Genomic DNA, 16,520 nt, shown 5'->3' with positions numbered 1-16,520 from the left:
TTTCAACAAGGGGTTAAAAGTGAACTATAATTACACCCGAATTCTCAGTCCCCCTGTTGTCGCACCACCACCCACTCTGCGGAGCAGAGCAAACAGCGTGCTTGTTCCTCAAGCACCCAAACGCCACTATGACGTCCGTGGGAAGAGGCCTTCTGACCTTCCAGAAAAGGACACTATATCTCAGCCCTGCTCAGGGTGGAGACGTTTTAGAAAGGGCTGAATCCACAAAACCCTGTACACCTGAGGCCTCTGCAGGGAAACCAGCCCACACTGCTGCTGAGAGACAGCCCTACCACCCCACTCTAGAGGACATAACCGCTCCTCTCACAGGTCAGACGCTTCACCACAGGGGACGCAGAGGGCCCCTGGCCTTGCTGCAGCCCCACACCCCCTCCCAGGGGCAGATGCTCACGTCCAGGTGCCTCTGGTTGATGGCATAGATGATGTCCAGGTGCCGCGGCAGCAGCTTCTCAAACATGGCCACAGGCCAGCGCTCCAAGGCCTCGGGCAGCACCGTGTGGTTGGTGTATGCACAGGTCTTCTTTGTAATTTCCCAGGCCTAGCATAAACAAAAGGATCGCTCAAAGGAGCCCTCGTTAAGCACTGGACTGCTACCTAAAGGTTGGCAGTCTGAAACCACTCATTAACACCACAAAAGAAAGATCTGACCATCTGCTTCCATAAAGATTATAGCCAAGAAAATCCTACGGAGCAGTTCTACTTTGTCACATGGGTCGCGATTAGTCTGTATGGGCTCAACAACAAAGTTGATTTAAAATAAAAAAATTTAAGTAACGAAAAACATTTACAAAAGGGCCACTCGAGCACGTCACGCGTGCCAGGAACAGCACCTCTGTTGCCAGGATGCCTAGACAAGACAAAGGTCTGGAGAAGAAGGTACAGGCCCTGGGAAGACTGCCACACATCCGGAGGCTCACTCCCAGGGCTCATCTGGGGCTGCCCAAATAGACCACAAACCCACTGCTCTTCACCCTCGGACACGGCCAAATGAGGAAGCCAAGCTTAAGTCCTGAGCCAGCACACACGTGCAAGTGTGCACACAAACAATGCCCGTCTGGGAACCACGTTTTCAATCTTCCTTTGCAAACCATTTTTTATGGGCTAACAAAACAGACGAGAGGCACGGTGAGGGGTGGGGAGGGGGGAACAAAGAGGGACACTTGCTCCAGGACACGAGTCCAAGGGGGCGACAGATGAGGCCCACAGAATGACATTCTGAGGTGCCACAAATATGAAAGGCGCCTGATCAAGGCAGCCAGACAAGAGGGGGGAAGGTGTTTCTGCTAACATGTTGCTATCAACATCTATTCATCTTAAAGTTGGGGGGGCACAACTTAGAGACTGTCCCTGGGTGCATGTTAGTCTCCCTAACCCCAGACACAGAACACTGCACTGTTTTCTATTTCCAGTAACTCATCTGTCCAGTCTGCAGTCATAACTGCAGAGGACGTGGGCCTCTCCATGTGCCCTGCCCTCTGCTGGCCAGGAGGGGTGACCCAATGGGTGGCACCCATATCTGGGCAGCCTCACCCAGACGGCATACTCCCAGAGACCTGTGGGTACCCAGGTTTTCCATAACAGAGTAAAAAATATGGATTTACAGGCAGGTTTAGTTAAAGCTAGATTGAGACCATTTTCCTATACTAAAAAATCTAGGACCCAAGTTGAATCATGAGAGCTTATAAATATGAAAAATATGCATTTCTTTAACTTAATACTGCTGCTTTTTACCATGAATTCTAATACAAGACACATACATGAGAAGCCCTAAGAAGCGTCAGAACCCTTTCCTTGCCTTCAACCAATTGCTCTTTTCCCCCCTCATAACCCTTGTTCTTTACTCGATATCTCCCGGTCACACGGGAAAAAGACCAGAAGCTCCCTGAATGGCCTTCCTTCCCTTGCCACTCTGTTATTTTCAGTGGTAATTTCCATCTATTTCCCACAAGATTACAAGGACAAACCTATCACAGCTTCCAAGGATAAAGCCAACGATTCATAATTCTTTGGACAGGCTTAACAGACTGAGAAGAATACCGTCACCCCAACATGCACCCAGGTCTGCAGAGAACCCCGTAACCCCACACAGACGCCCAGGTCTGCAGAGGACGATGTCACCCCACAAACACACCAAGGTCTGCAGAGAACACTGTCACCCCACACACACATCGAGGTCTGCAGAGAACACCGTCACCCCACACACAGTCACTGAGGTCTGCAGAGAACACCGTCACCCCACACACACACACACACCCAGGTCTGCAGAAAACACTGTCACCCCACATACATGCCCAGGTGTGCAGAGAACACTGTCACCCCACACACACACACCGAGGTCTGCAGAGAACACTGTCAGCCCACACACACACACCCAGGTCTGCAGAGAACACTGTCACCCCACACACACACACCCAGGTCTGCAGAGAACACTGTCACCCCCCACACACACACCAAGGTCTGCAGAGAACACTGTCACCCCACACACACACGCCCAGGTCTGCAGAGGACAATGTAACCCCACACACACACCGAGGTCTGCAGAGAACACTGTCACGCCACACACACACACCCAGGTCTGCAGAGAACACCGTCACCCCACATACATGCCCAGGTCTGCAGGGAACACTGTAACCCCCCCCCCACACACCCAGGTCTGCAGAGAACACTGTCACCCCACACACACACGCCCAGGTCTGCAGAGGACACCGTCACCCCCCCCACACACACCCAGGTCTGCAGAGAACACCGTCACCCCACATACATGCCCAGGTCTGCAGAGAACACTGTCACCCCCCCGACACACACCCAGGTCTGAAGAGAACACTGTCACCCCACACACACACACAGGTCTGCAGAGAACACCGTCGCCCCACACACACACACCGAGGTCTGCAGAGAACACCGTCACCCCCCCCACACACACCCAGGTCTGCAGAGAACACTGTTACCCCCCCCACACACACCCAGGTCTGCAGAGAACACTGTCATCCCCACACACACAGCGAGGTCTGCAAAGAACACTGTCATCCCCACACACACACCGAGGTCTGCAGAGAACACTGTCACCCCCCACACACACACCGAGGTCTGCAGAGAACACTATCACCCCCCACACACACACCTAGGTCTGCAGAGAACACTGTCACCTGACACACACACGCCCAGGTCTGCAGAGAACACTGTCACCCCACACACACACCCAGGTCTGCAGAGAACACCGTCACCCCACACACACACACTGAGGTATACAGAAAACACTGTCACTCCACACACACACACCCAGGTCTGCAGAGAACACTGTCACCCCACACACACACACCCAGGTCTGCAGAGAACACTGTCACCCCACACACATACACCCAGGTCTGCAGAGAACACCGTCACCCCACACACACACACCCAGGTCTACAGAAAACACCGTCACCCCCCCCCACACACCGAGGTCTGCAGAGAACATCGTCACCCCCCCCACACACACTGAGGTCTGCAGAGAACACCGTCACCCCACACACACACACCCAGGTCTGCAGAGAACACCGTCACCCCACACACACACACCCAGGTCTGCAGAGAACACCGTCACCCCACACACACACACCCAGGTCTGCAGAGAACACTGTCACTCCACACACACACACCCAGGTCTACAGAGAACACTGTCACCCCACACACACACACCCAGGTCTGCAGAGAACACTGTCACCCCACACACATACACCCAGGTCTGCAGAGAACACCGTCACCCCATACACACACACCCAGGTCTACAGAAAACACCGTCACCCCCCCCCACACACCGAGGTCTGCAGAGAACATCGTCACCCCCCCCACACACACTGAGGTCTGCAGAGAACACCGTCACCCCACACACACACACCCAGGTCTGCAGAGAACACTGTCACCCCACACACACACACCCAGGTCTGCAGAGAACACTGTCACCCCATACACACACACCCAGGTCTGCAGAGAACACCGTCACCCCCCCCCCACACACCGAGGTCTGCAGAGAACATCGTCACCCCCCCACACACACACCGAGGTCTGCAGAGAACACCGTCACTCCCACACACACACCGAGGTCTGCAGAGAACACTGTCACCCCCCCCCACACACACACCGAGGTCTGCAGAGAACACCGTCACCCCCACACACACACACCGAGGTCTGCAGAGAACACCGTCACCCTACACGCACACACCCAGGTCTGCAGAGAACACCGTCACCCCCCCCACAGACACCAAGATCTGCAGAGAACACCGTCACCCCCCACGCACACACCCAGGTCTGCAGAGAACACCGTCACCTGACACACGCACCTATGTCTGCAGAAAACACTGTCACCCCACATACATGCCCAGGTCTGCAGAGAACACTGTCACCCCATACACACACCCAGGTCTACACAGAACACTGTCACCTGACACACACGCCCAGGTCTGCAGAGAACACTGTCACCACACACACGCCCAGGTCTGCAGAGAACACTGTCACCCCATGTGCCCTTCCCCTCAGCGTTTACCTTGTCCCAGTCCACCTTTTCCACATCCACCAGGATTCGTATGAGCTCAGGGATAGCAAGGGCCGGGTGGGTGTCATTCAGCTGGATGGCCACCTGGAATTGACAGGAGGGCAATGCTCAATCAGCAGCCTGCCCTTGGCACCTGCTGGTGGAGCAGAGTGTTCAGCCTGGGGCACCAAGGTTAGAAGACTCAGCCGCACCCCTCTCTGAATGAGGGGACAGACAGGAAGCAGACAGCTACCACACAGGTGTGCAGTGGAGCCGTTTGACGACAGTGCCAGCAACTGGTGATGACAGCGAAGACACTGGAGATTTCTCAGAAGCAGAGGCTGCGAGGGTCTCAAGGGTCTTGCTGGGGAGCCACGGCCAGGGGGCAGGCATGTGGGGGGCCCTGCGCTGGCTCTTCTCCTCCCTACTCCAGAGGGTTCTGCAGCAACGTGCTCTCATCCCTGACTGAGCGTCCTTTCCACTAGGATATGGAGTCTTCATCTTAAAATGGCTTATGTAGAACCTGATCCACCCAGAGGGCCATTCGCCCACTCCTCTCCCTCGCTGCCCATGCCGCCTAGACAAGGAGGGAGGCAGGTGTGGTCCCACAATGGTGACAGCAGACGTCCAGAGGCATGGCACAGGGCAGGCCAGGGACAGGAGATGCCATGGCAAGGGTGCTGCCAGTCCGTCCTCGCCCACCACACCCGCCTTGAGAGGGAACATGCTGCAAACACCCTGCCCTGACGGCCCCACACTTTGCCCTGTGCATGCACGCACCTTGTCTGGGAACGTCTCGAAGGAGGTCCTCACGGGGTCCCGGCAGCCAAACTTGGACGACTTAAAGCGGCGGATGATGTCTTGCAGGGTGGCAGCCACCACGAAGTACTCCTGCTTCAGGCGCAGCTCCTTGCCCTCGAAGAACTGCAGACACAGGTGCCCCACATGCTGATGCCCCATATTGGGAGACTCGCCTGCCAGGAGGAGGGCCACCAGGCTGGTAGGGGCCCCGGGGGCCCCAAGATGTGTATATGGACAACAGCAGCAAGTGCCTGTAAGGCCAGGCACAGCACTGAGGCTCCCCCACCTCGCTGAGCACCCCCACCTCACTAAGCACCCCAGCCAGAGGCAAGGCCTGTATCCTCCCCTCAGGAGGCCTGGGGTCAGATAGCCGAGCACAGGTTCTGGGCAGAAGGTGATGAATGGCCTGAACTCTGGTGCACCACTCAGCCTCAGACACGGAGATGGCATGGATGATAGCCCGGGTCACGCTGCCCAGGTGCAGACGCTGAGCATGGAGCGTGCAGTGCACAGTAAGAATGCAGAGGCGTGACCAATGCCAGTCACTCAAGCCGCAAGACCAGAAGCCTTATAAATGTACTTTGCACTTTAAGGCTGAGGATCTGCTTAAACCCTCATGGGAACGAGGTGGAGCAGACTGGCGTACCTTGCTGTCAGCCTTTCAGCACCAGTGCCCCTTGCCATGTACACACATGACTGTGAGAGAGTAAAAAAGTGAATTTAGAAGTGCACAGCCCGGAGCAGGCAAACTCTGCAGGCTATTGTCTGCCAACGACAACCAAAGAGCCACCAGACACTAAATTCAATGTCAGCAGAGACCACGGCAGCCACAACCATCTAGTGCTGCCATGCGCGGGCTACTGGCTTTCCAAAACCTAACTGTTGTGTGTCTCAGAGCACCGTGGCCAAACAGGCCCCACAGGCCCGATGCACAATGGCCACCCAGCTGACTCTGGAGAAGCTGCGCTGCCTGGCCAGAGACGGCCTCAACAGGCCTGGGCCCACCCTCTCTACCTGGTAGCCCATTTCTGTCCCCCTGCACCCTATCTCTGGGCTTGTCCCTGCACCCTGTCCCCATGCCCCATCACTATGCCCTGGGCCCATCCCCCTCTCTCCACCCTGTCCCCACACCCCCCCACACCCTGTCCCCAAGCCGTCCCCAAGCCCTGTCCCCACGTCCCACCCCTGCACCCTGTCCCCTCGTCCCACACCAAGCCGTCCCCACGCTCCCTGTACCCTGTCCCCATGCCCTCCCATGCCCTGTCCTCTCCACCCTGTCCCCACACCCTCCCACACCCTGCCCCCTGCACCCTGTCACCACACCCCCCCGCACCCTGTCCCCATGCCGCCCCCCACACCCTGTCCTTGCCGGGCCTCTCCATGTAGAGGCATGTGGTCAGCTCAAACCCTGCCCCTCATCAGCCAAGCCACTAGGAGCCACTGTGTTTACAGGGAACACTTAGACATGTGCGAGGAGGCAAAGAACTCCCGTAAACAAGTTCTGAAGGAAGGAGAAAGCAGGCAAAGGAGAAACCCTAACAGGCACACTCTTTCAAGTGCCACTGCCCTTGCTCCTCAAGGGTGTGAACATGCTCACAAAGGTTGACACAAGACCGCTGACAGCCACTTCAGCATCCCACCTCCCAACTGGAACCCAGTAAACAGGCTCTGCTCAGGGGTCCTTCAGCCCCCGATTCACTTCCCCAGCATGGTGAAGGCACAGCACAGCACAGACAGAAGCTAACCACACCCACTACTCACGTTATCGTTTGGGTAGAGGACTCTGGAGATGTTCTCAGCCAAATTCCGATCCAAGACAGCCTCAATATAGTCCCCGACGTTGACTAGACAGAGACAGGGGGAAGTGGGGGTGCCAGTGTGCACAGGCCCCCTCGCATGACCCCCACATGGCCTCAGAAACATGAGCCCTACAACTTACCATTTACGTGGAGAGGGTTAGGGCACACATTCCCCAGGTCCCCCACCCCAACCCGTTGTTCTACTTCATCTCACTGCCTGCTCCTCAGGGCACCCGTCCCTCTTCCCCACATCGGCCACCCCAGGCTCCCCACTTTCTTAGGGCAAGTGGTAGAGATGAGCCCCTGGCCTGGTCCTTGCTAGGCACTGACTGCACAATAGGCTCGTCAGCTCAGAGCCCGCCTGGGCTAGGGCGCTCGCCAGCCTTCTCCAGGGGGGAGTCCAGCAACCCGAGAAGAAGTGCACTGAGTCTGGAAGGAGGCCCACAGCGCGAGCCGCCAGGTAGGGATGGACAGACAGAGGGGGGCACGTACAGTCATGCAGCTTGAAGTCGTTGGGTGCCTTGGCAGACCACAGCCGCATGGTATTGACGGTGTTGTTCCTGTAGCCCGGCACCGGCGTGTCGTAGGGCATGGCCAGCACCACCTGCATAGGAGACACCCAGGATCCTGCCTCTCACCTGGAAAATCCCCCCTTGGGCAGGTGTCAGTGCTGGCCTCTGATACGGACCTCTTCACTTCCTGATCAGGCCCAGCCTCCGCTGGCTAGAAGCACACATGAGCTGCTCCTAGCTAAAATCTGCACCAACTGGCTGAGCTCTCCTCCACCACAACCCTGGGTGCAGTCCCGGCACCCACCATCCGGCAGCCTAAGCCTGGGTCTGTCTACTGCCACCAGTCAGGTAAGCCCTGGCCACACTCCCAAGGCCACCCTTGTCTTTTTTTAGCTTTGCCTGCTTCAATATGTGCATCGTGGACACCTCCTGCTTAAGCCTTCCTCTCTCAGCGCCTGCAGGGGGCGCTCGTTCACCTGGCTCCCCTACCTTACCAACCACTGCAGGGGGCGCTCATTCACCTGGCTCCCCTACCTTACCAACCACTGCAGGGGGCGCTCGTTCACCTGGCTCCCCTACCTTACCAACCACTGCAGGGGGCGCTTGTTCACCTTGCTCCCTACCTTACCAACTACTGCCCTGCTCTCCTCACCCTCTAAGGGATCCCCAAAGTCGGTCTTAAGCTTTCTCTTGTCTCATTCAATGCTCAGCTTTAGCAATTTTAGGACTTGATTAACTTCTCCAATAGATGACTTCTCTTTTTGACCTACATTTCTGAGGTCTGCTGGAAAGGCTCCACCCGTGGACACCTTGACACTAAAACTCAGCACTCTCCAAACCAACACCTCACACTTCACCCAAGAAAAAAAGCAGGGCTGCTCCTCCTCCAGCAGGGCCCACCACACTGCGGCTCCAGGACACTGGCCATTCAGGCCTGTCCAGAACATTAAGCCCAGCAAGAGTCGTGGAACACCTCAAGCCCCTCCCAGCCCCTGGGCTCTCCTAGGAGCACACTTACACGGGAATGCCTGAGGCAGTCTGTACAAACAGCTGTGGGCTTTGAGACTGTTAGTTTCTGGGACTTTGTAGTGTTGCGGCCAGGACTGAAAGCCCAGGATCATCCTCCCTTTCCTGCCCCCGCCCCACTCTCCCCTCCACCTTCACATGACAAGTCCTCTGCAAAGCATCTCAAAGCCACCGCCTCCACTCCCTCCTGACTGCCCCCCGAAGCTGAGGCCCTCATCATGCCCTGTGCCATCAGCGCCCCCAGCCTCCAGCCCTCCCTTCTCCTGCCCGCCCCCTCCCCACACCAACACGTCATCTTTTAGACGTACACACTCAAAAACGTAGGTCCCCTTCTCTGCTTTTTCAAACAAAATGAACTTATCATAGCAGCTTAGCTTCCACTATGTGGCTCCAGCCAAGTCTGGCTCCATGTACCCTGGTTAAAGTGCCTATCCAGAAGAGCAGAGCCACAACTTCACACACCTGCAACTCCAGTCTCGCAGCCTCACACTCAGCTTTACTCATCCCACCTGCATCAGGTATGTCTGAGTCCTAACAACCCTCAAGGTGCATCACACGAATATTCTCTTTCATGAAGCTCCTCCTGCTCCCTACCTCTGATACACCAGGAGGTGCTCTCTCCCAGCCCTGGGACTGAACAGGTCTCTCCCACATCTGCACCCCTGCTACTGTCGCTACCCTCTTCCACCTGGTCCACCACTGGACTCTGAGCTGGGAGGGAGGGTCTGTGGACCTCCTAGGCACCCACTTGGGCCTCTCACACACCCGGCGCTCAGAGCGTTCAGTGTCCATGACCAGCGGTGGGCCAATGAGCACACCAGGGGGACCACACAGCCACGCAGACAGACCTTGTGCCAGTGGTGGGAGGTGCGTCCACCCTTAGCCGTGTGAGAACACGACGCTGCTTGCTACTCAACAACATGGACACGGTGATATGTCTAGTAGGCAGATGACACACATGGCTGCCAGGCTCAAGCCCAACATGCAGTCCTACTAAATGACAGAGCATGTGGCTTCACCCTGACCTCTCTCTGCCAGGCTCCGCAGTTCCCAACTGGAATTCCATCGGAAGTGCTGGAAAGTGGGGGTGTGAAGAGACCAGAGCCTCCCCCAGGCTGCTACCTGGAGGTGAGTCCTCCGGAGAAGCAGCTCCCCACTCCCACAAATGAAACATGGAGCATCCCTCGCTCAGCCTCCAGCGTTTCCACTCAGGAGCTCTGGGTTCGATACCTGTGTGTCCAGCCACTTGACCCCATCCGGGGTGTGTTCTACTCTCCCATAGAAGTGCACAGGAAGCATGTACTCAGGGCGCGCCTTCTCCCAGGGGTTGCCGTAACGCAGCCAGTCGTCAGCCTCCTCTACCTAGAAGGGGTCAGCATTGGGGAAAGGAAGAGAAAGGCCTGGGTGAGGGAGCAGCCCTGGAGCCAGCCCTGTCCTTGCGTGGACTGTACCGTGGAGGGCCACACTGAAACAGAACTAAAGTCCACTGTGGGCAAATGACATTCTGGACTATTAAGGTAACAAGTCATATAAAATTCAGAAAAATGCATTAAAATAAAAAGACATTAAGAATCACCTCAATTTGGTAATGAATAGGACTGAAGTGCTGATATACGCACTAACATGGGTGAACCTGGACAACGTGAGCTCAAGGAAACAAGCCTGAGGGCCACATGCTGTCTGATTCCATTTGTATGACATGTTCAGAGCAGAAAGTCCACAGAGACAGATGCAAACTAGTGTTGCCAGGGGCTGGCGTGTGACTGCAAATGAGAATAGGGTTTCTTTCAGAGTGATGAAACTGTTCTGGGATTAGACAGTGGACCCCGGGGATGGTCACTGCCCAGAACCCTGTCTGGTGGTCTTCTCCTTTGTCCTGCCCCAACCAGACCTATCAGCCACCAAATGGAGGCGATTTACAATGAGCTCACCAGGAGGCCAGCAACCATCAGTTCCACGCAGCAATAACAATAGGTAAGTATGGCAAACTTATGTAGTCGACCAGTGTAACTCTGGTCTATGTTCACGTTGCCTGTAAGTGGCATGTACTAACTCCAGGAAGTCTGGCATAAAAAGCCAAACTGAAAGTGCTCCTGCTTATTTTCTTTTGGGAACAAGAGCTGGAGACCAGTGAAGAAATCAAAGCTTACCCACCTGCCAGCCATTCACAATCTTCTGGTTAAAAATCCCAAATTCATAGCGAATTCCATAGCCATATGCTGCCAGTCCCAGGGTAGCCATCGAATCAAGGAAACAGGCTGGAAATCCAAACACAAAGAGCTTGCTGGAGTCAAAGCCAGTCAGCAGGACCTAGGCCAGATATTAACAGGGTCTGATCTACAGGGTGATAGACAATGACTCAGTGGTGGCCACAGTCAACTTCAGGTTTCATGAAAAGGAAAACCTGAACTCCCCTCTCCTATCTCAGGTAAGGCAGTCCAAGGAAACCATCCCCAGTAGGAATGACTTCAGGGCAATCTGTTTCTCGTAGTAAAGCTAGAAGCCTGCTGTGAACAAACGAGGCAGCATTCATAAAGTGTGTGTTTGTGTGTATGTGGAGTGTGGCACGTGGTGTGGTATGTATGTGTTGTGCGGGTGTGTGTGTGTGGTGTGTGTGTGTATCGTGTGGTATACGTGTGGTGGTGTGCGTGTATGTGTGGAAATGGTGTGTATACGTGGGGTGGAGTGTTTAGCATAATGTGTGTGGTATGTGTTGTGTATGTGGTATGGCATAGCAGGGTGTATGTGTGTGGTGTGGTATTATGTGGTGGGGATGTGAGTGTGCACGTGGTGTGGATTATGTGGTGATGTGTGCTGTGGCATGGCGTGTGTCTGTGTGCTATGTGGTGTGTGGTGTGTATGTGTGGTGTGTATGTGTGGTATGTATGTGTATGAAATGTGTGTGTGGTGTGCGTGTTTCTACCACCTGTCTTCTTCTCAATTACAGTGAAGCCTGTGAGAACTGAAATACAATGGGACGACTTTATTTTTCCAGGTCTCACAAGCTTTCCGTCTTTGACGGGGTACAGTCTGACCACTTTACTACCACTCATTTTAGTGGAAACTTTGAGTTTTCCTTCTCTGACAGGTTCCTGTCTTACACAGGTTCCGGCTTTCGCAGGTTTTACCATACTGACTTTTAGATCCCTGAAAGTGGTCGATATATTCAGAATCCCTCCCAGCTTGATGAGCTTGGTCTCAATGATAATTACGAATCGCCCCTTGTATGAAAGAGAATATATATTGTGCTTTTATGTTTTCACTGGTGGCAAAGATTTTGATCTGAGAAACACACTCTCCCGTCCACTCTGGGGAGAGTTAATTTTCCACAGAGGTCAGCATCTAGAACACGCCTGCCCTCACTGTGCCACCACCAACCAAGTCAGCCAGTCAGGACCCAGCGTCCCCTAGACAGGTGCCTGTGATTACCTGCCAGCCTCCCCAGGCCTCCGTTCCCCAGGCCAGCATCCTCTTCTATTTCCTCTAGTTCCTCCAAGTCCAGTCCCAGCTGCAAATACAAATAGAGGTAACATTTTAATATCGCTGCAGTGCAGTGAATTTCTTAATATAGACCTCCTAGCCTTGAAGCACCTACTGATGAAGATCAAAGACCACAGCCTTCAGTATGGATTACACCTCAACATAGAGGAAACAAAAATCCTCACAGCTGGGCCGAAAGCAACATCAAGCTAAATGGAGAGAAGGCTGGAGTTGTCAAGGATTTCATTCTACTTGGATCCACAATCAACACCCATGGAAGCAGCAGTCAAGACATCAAAAAACGCATTTTGTTGGGCAAATGTGCTGCAAAAGGCCTCTTTAAAGTGCTGAAAAGCAAAAATGTCACCTTGAAGACTAAGGTACCCCTGACGCATGCCATGGTGTTTTCAATCACCTCATATGCACGCAAAAGCTGGATGATGAATAAGGAAGACTAACGAATAATTCATGCCTTTGAATTGTTGTGTTGATGAAGAATACTGAGTATACCATGGACTGCCATAAAAATGAACAAATCTGTTTTGGAAGAAGTACAACCAGAATGCTCCTTAGAAGCAAGGATGGCAGGACTATGTCTCACATACTTTGGACATATTGTCAGGAGGGATCAGTCCCTGGAGAAGGACGTCATGCCTAGTAAAGTAGATGGTCAGTGAAAAAGAGGAAGACCTTCGGCGAGATGGGCTGACACAGTGGCCGCAACAATGGGCTCAAGCATAACAACGACTGTGAGGATGGCATGGGTCCGGGCAGTGTTTTGCTCTGTTGTACGTAGGGTTGCTACGAGTCGGAACTGACTCAACCACATCTAACAACAGACATAGTCTTTGTAACTCCCACCAAATGACTTGGTGGGGCTATGCAAATGAGGTGCTTGTGGGCCACCATGGTAGTTGGACAATTTGCTAATAATGTAAATAAGGTACATGGCATCCCTGTGGGGGTGAGGCCATGCAGATAAGGTGTATAGAACCCTGACAAGGGGATAGTTGGTTTTGTCATCCCACTAGGCTTAAAGGGAGACAGAGATGAGCTGTAACACAGAAGACAGACAGGCAGCAGAGCCAGGACAGAGGGAGAGCTGTAACACTGGAGATGGCGAGAAGCAGTGGCAGAGAGAAGGTGGCAGCAGAGACACCAGCACTAGGAGACCGGCAGGAGATGGTATTTCAAAAACTGCTGAATTATTTAATACCAGTCAGAATTAAACATGGTTTAATAGCCAACGATATTTACTGCCAAGTTGTTAACCCATGTATAGTGAATAGATCATGACATATATCCTGAGAAATGAAGCCAAGAGATCTTAGTAATTCTCTACCTTCACGTTAGTGATATTTACACGATACCTAAAAGCTTTTTTTCCTGTGGTATCCCAACTATATTAAAATGATCTTGTAAAACAGGATGGTATGTTAAGAATTAGAAATAAAGTAACAAAGTCGCAACTACTGAAACTGATGGAAAACCATTCCAGAAGCAGACCTTAAGGCTTTCAATTCTGGTGTATGATTAATTATTACATCAGTCTAGCTTTAGTGTACAACTAGATAAACTGCTCACATTATCTAGATCAGTGGCTTTTAAACTTCTTGGTCTCAGGAGGACTCAAAGAGCTTTTGATCATGTAGGTTATATCTACCACCCCAGTATGTCACAAGAGGCCCTGAGGATGACCCAGCAGCCGGCCACGAGAACACTGTACCTGATAAATAGCTTCATCACAAGCACTCTGAAGACCCAAGTTCACCATCGTGTTCTGCAGTGTCCGGCCCATGTAGAATTCCAGGGAAAGATAGTAAATGCGCTGAGGAAGCAAAAAAAAAAAAAGAATCTTAGAACTCTAATTTCATCCCCACACATTAGGAAGACTAGGGGTGAGAGTAGGGACATAGGAACACCCACTTAGGGGATTCATTTATGTGAATACTATACTTACCCTGCACCATCCAAATAATGGACTCACTCACTTCCACGTGCCTTTGCTAACCTAATCTCTTCAAGTGTAGCACACCCAAGGGACACCCTTCAAAAGCAGAGCATGTACTTCTCTGACCTGATGTGTTGGGAGGCAGGTCATTCCTGTGGTTAGGAACAAGGCTCCCAGAGCTGGGGGGACCCAACCCGGGTCTGGCAGAGCCTCTGACCAGCTGTGTGCCATTAGGCAAATTTCTGCATCACTTGTCTAACATGGGACAAACAACCTCCTAAGGTAAAAAAATATTTTCAAGTATCAACACAGCTAGTGACACATGCTGTGAAGTTCACACGGACATCAGCGACTTCTCTTATTTACCACCACTGCCTGCAGACACAGGCTGAACAAATGAATGCTGCCATTTCCGCTCTGTTCTCTGCCTAATTCCTGGCCGCTGGCTTTTGGGAGGTGCAGATCTGGGACGGCTCTGCGTACGTGAGGCGAGGTAATGACGAGGACGACACGTGTAGCTGAGCACTTCCCGAGAACCGTACCACTTATATCTCAGGGCCACGGACAGCCTCAGCGGCCAGGGGCAGAGCTGCAGTGAGTGCAGTGGACTCCGAGCTCTGGCTCTAACCGAGAACGGCACCGCACGCCACTTGCTGTATTCTTTTAAAGTAAGGCTTGGAAAAAAATAAACAGAAAAAAAGGGGCAAATCTTCCTCACAGAAGAATCCAGGTAACAAACATGGAAGGCGGGACGAAGCAGAGAATCCCTGTGAACACACCACAGTGCGGGTGCTGCAGGCGGAGCCACTGCTGGGCACAGAAACGCACGCGGCAATTCCGAGGACAAACGAGGAGTTTCACGGCCTTGCAATACCACCACCACGGGATATTTATTAACTACTTTGGAGGCTTTTGTTTTGTTTTGTTTGGAGTACCTGGGTGGCACAAATGATTAAGCACTCAGCTAGTAACCAAAAGGGCAGCAGTTTGAGTCCACCCAGAGGCACCTTAGAAGAAAGGCCTGGCATTTGGCTTCTGAAAGGTCGCAGCCATTGAAAACCCTACGGAGTACAGTTCTGCTCTGCACACATGAGGTCGTCATGAGTCAGAGCTGACTTGCCAGCAACGGGTTCTGATGGTGGTTCTAACAACTGTCCACAAATTCTCCGATACTCCTCTCTCCAGGAGGCAGAGCTTAATTTCCCTCTCCTCGAGTGAGGGCTGAGCTTAGTGTCTCAATTCTAATAAACAGAGTGTGGGAAGGGAAAAACAGTGACTTTGCAGCGGAGAAGCCAGGCAGACACCACCTTAACCCAGCGATCAAGGTGAACAGCACCAGGGATAACTTATGTGGATACCAGGTTCCCCTGATATGGTCATGAGAAGGGTACTTCTCTAAGATCTTCTTTCCAGAATTGGTAATTCCAGTCTAGTCATGAGAAGCTATCAGACAAACCCAAACTGAGGGAAATTCTATGAAATGCCTGACCAGTATTCATCAAAACTGTCAAGGAAAGATGGAGAAATTATTGCAGATAGAAGGAGACTAAAGAAAGCAATACAATATGGCATTCTGGATTAGACCCTGGATCAGAAGAAGAATATCAGAGGAAGAACTGGTAAGGTCGGAATAAAGGATTGGGCCAATGTTGATGTTTTCGTTTGGTAATTATGCTCTGATTGTACAAGAATTTAACATTAAGGGAAGGTGAGTATACGGGAACTCTACTATCTTTCCAACCTTCTGAAGTTCCAATATTCTTTCGAAATAAAAAGTTAAAAAACAAAGCAAGGCCTTGAACAGGGTGTGTGTGTGTGTACATGTGGGGAGAGGAAATGAATCTCAAGATTCAGGGGGTAAGTCACATATAACTCCTAGAATGTCTCTTCTGGACAGGCTTAGAATTCTGACCAGCAGCTGGCCAGACCTTTGTGAAAGCCCACAGGGCTGTCCACCAGACAACAGCAGTCCCAGGAGCACTGCCAGCTGGGTCCCACAGCAGCATTTGCACCTGTATTTTAGCATTTTACTGCAGTAGAAACTACACTCCTCAGAACCAAGGAGCAGCCTCAAAAGGTTGGAGTGGGGGACTCAACTTCCCAAACGCCTCCTCTTTCAATAGGATACACATGGTAGGGGATGTGTTCTTCAACGCGCATGAACAACTTAAAAACTCGACTATCAACAGAGTGTTCTCTTAAAAATAATAGTGGTGGACCCCCTGGACTGCCTTAGGAGAGGAGGTTCAACTTAACACCTTGGTGTGAATTTTTGGACCTGGGGCTTCCTAATGAACTATGAGAATATTTCTCCCGAGGGAGAGCAAACCAAATCACAAGCAGTTGATGCAGCAAAGGTAAAGACTGCAGTGGACGTCTCCAAGTGGGAGGTGCCAGTGGGTCAAACACTGGCCATCGCT

The 16,520-nt window shown here is 52.6% G+C and overlaps 1 protein-coding gene across 1 annotated transcript in view; it reads right to left on the bottom strand.

Moving 5' to 3' along the window:
- Nucleotides 1-16,520, bottom strand: part of PYGB (glycogen phosphorylase B) — a 114,612-nt gene that overhangs the window by 40,676 nt on the left and 57,416 nt on the right. Inside the window, exons 2-10 of the mRNA XM_049869357.1 lie at nucleotides 13,876-13,977; nucleotides 12,099-12,177; nucleotides 10,824-10,927; nucleotides 9,900-10,031; nucleotides 7,624-7,735; nucleotides 7,094-7,176; nucleotides 5,312-5,455; nucleotides 4,544-4,636; nucleotides 413-559 (exon numbers count right to left, since the gene is read on the bottom strand). Of these exons, the coding sequence (XP_049725314.1) occupies nucleotides 413-559; nucleotides 4,544-4,636; nucleotides 5,312-5,455; nucleotides 7,094-7,176; nucleotides 7,624-7,735; nucleotides 9,900-10,031; nucleotides 10,824-10,927; nucleotides 12,099-12,177; nucleotides 13,876-13,977 (996 nt within the window). The remainder of the gene's footprint in view (nucleotides 1-412; nucleotides 560-4,543; nucleotides 4,637-5,311; nucleotides 5,456-7,093; nucleotides 7,177-7,623; nucleotides 7,736-9,899; nucleotides 10,032-10,823; nucleotides 10,928-12,098; nucleotides 12,178-13,875; nucleotides 13,978-16,520) is intronic.

This window comes from Elephas maximus, chromosome 25 (genome assembly GCF_024166365.1).
Source record: "Elephas maximus indicus isolate mEleMax1 chromosome 25, mEleMax1 primary haplotype, whole genome shotgun sequence".
NCBI lineage: Eukaryota > Metazoa > Chordata > Mammalia > Proboscidea > Elephantidae > Elephas > Elephas maximus.
This window is presented reverse-complemented; position numbering and strand designations above follow the sequence as displayed.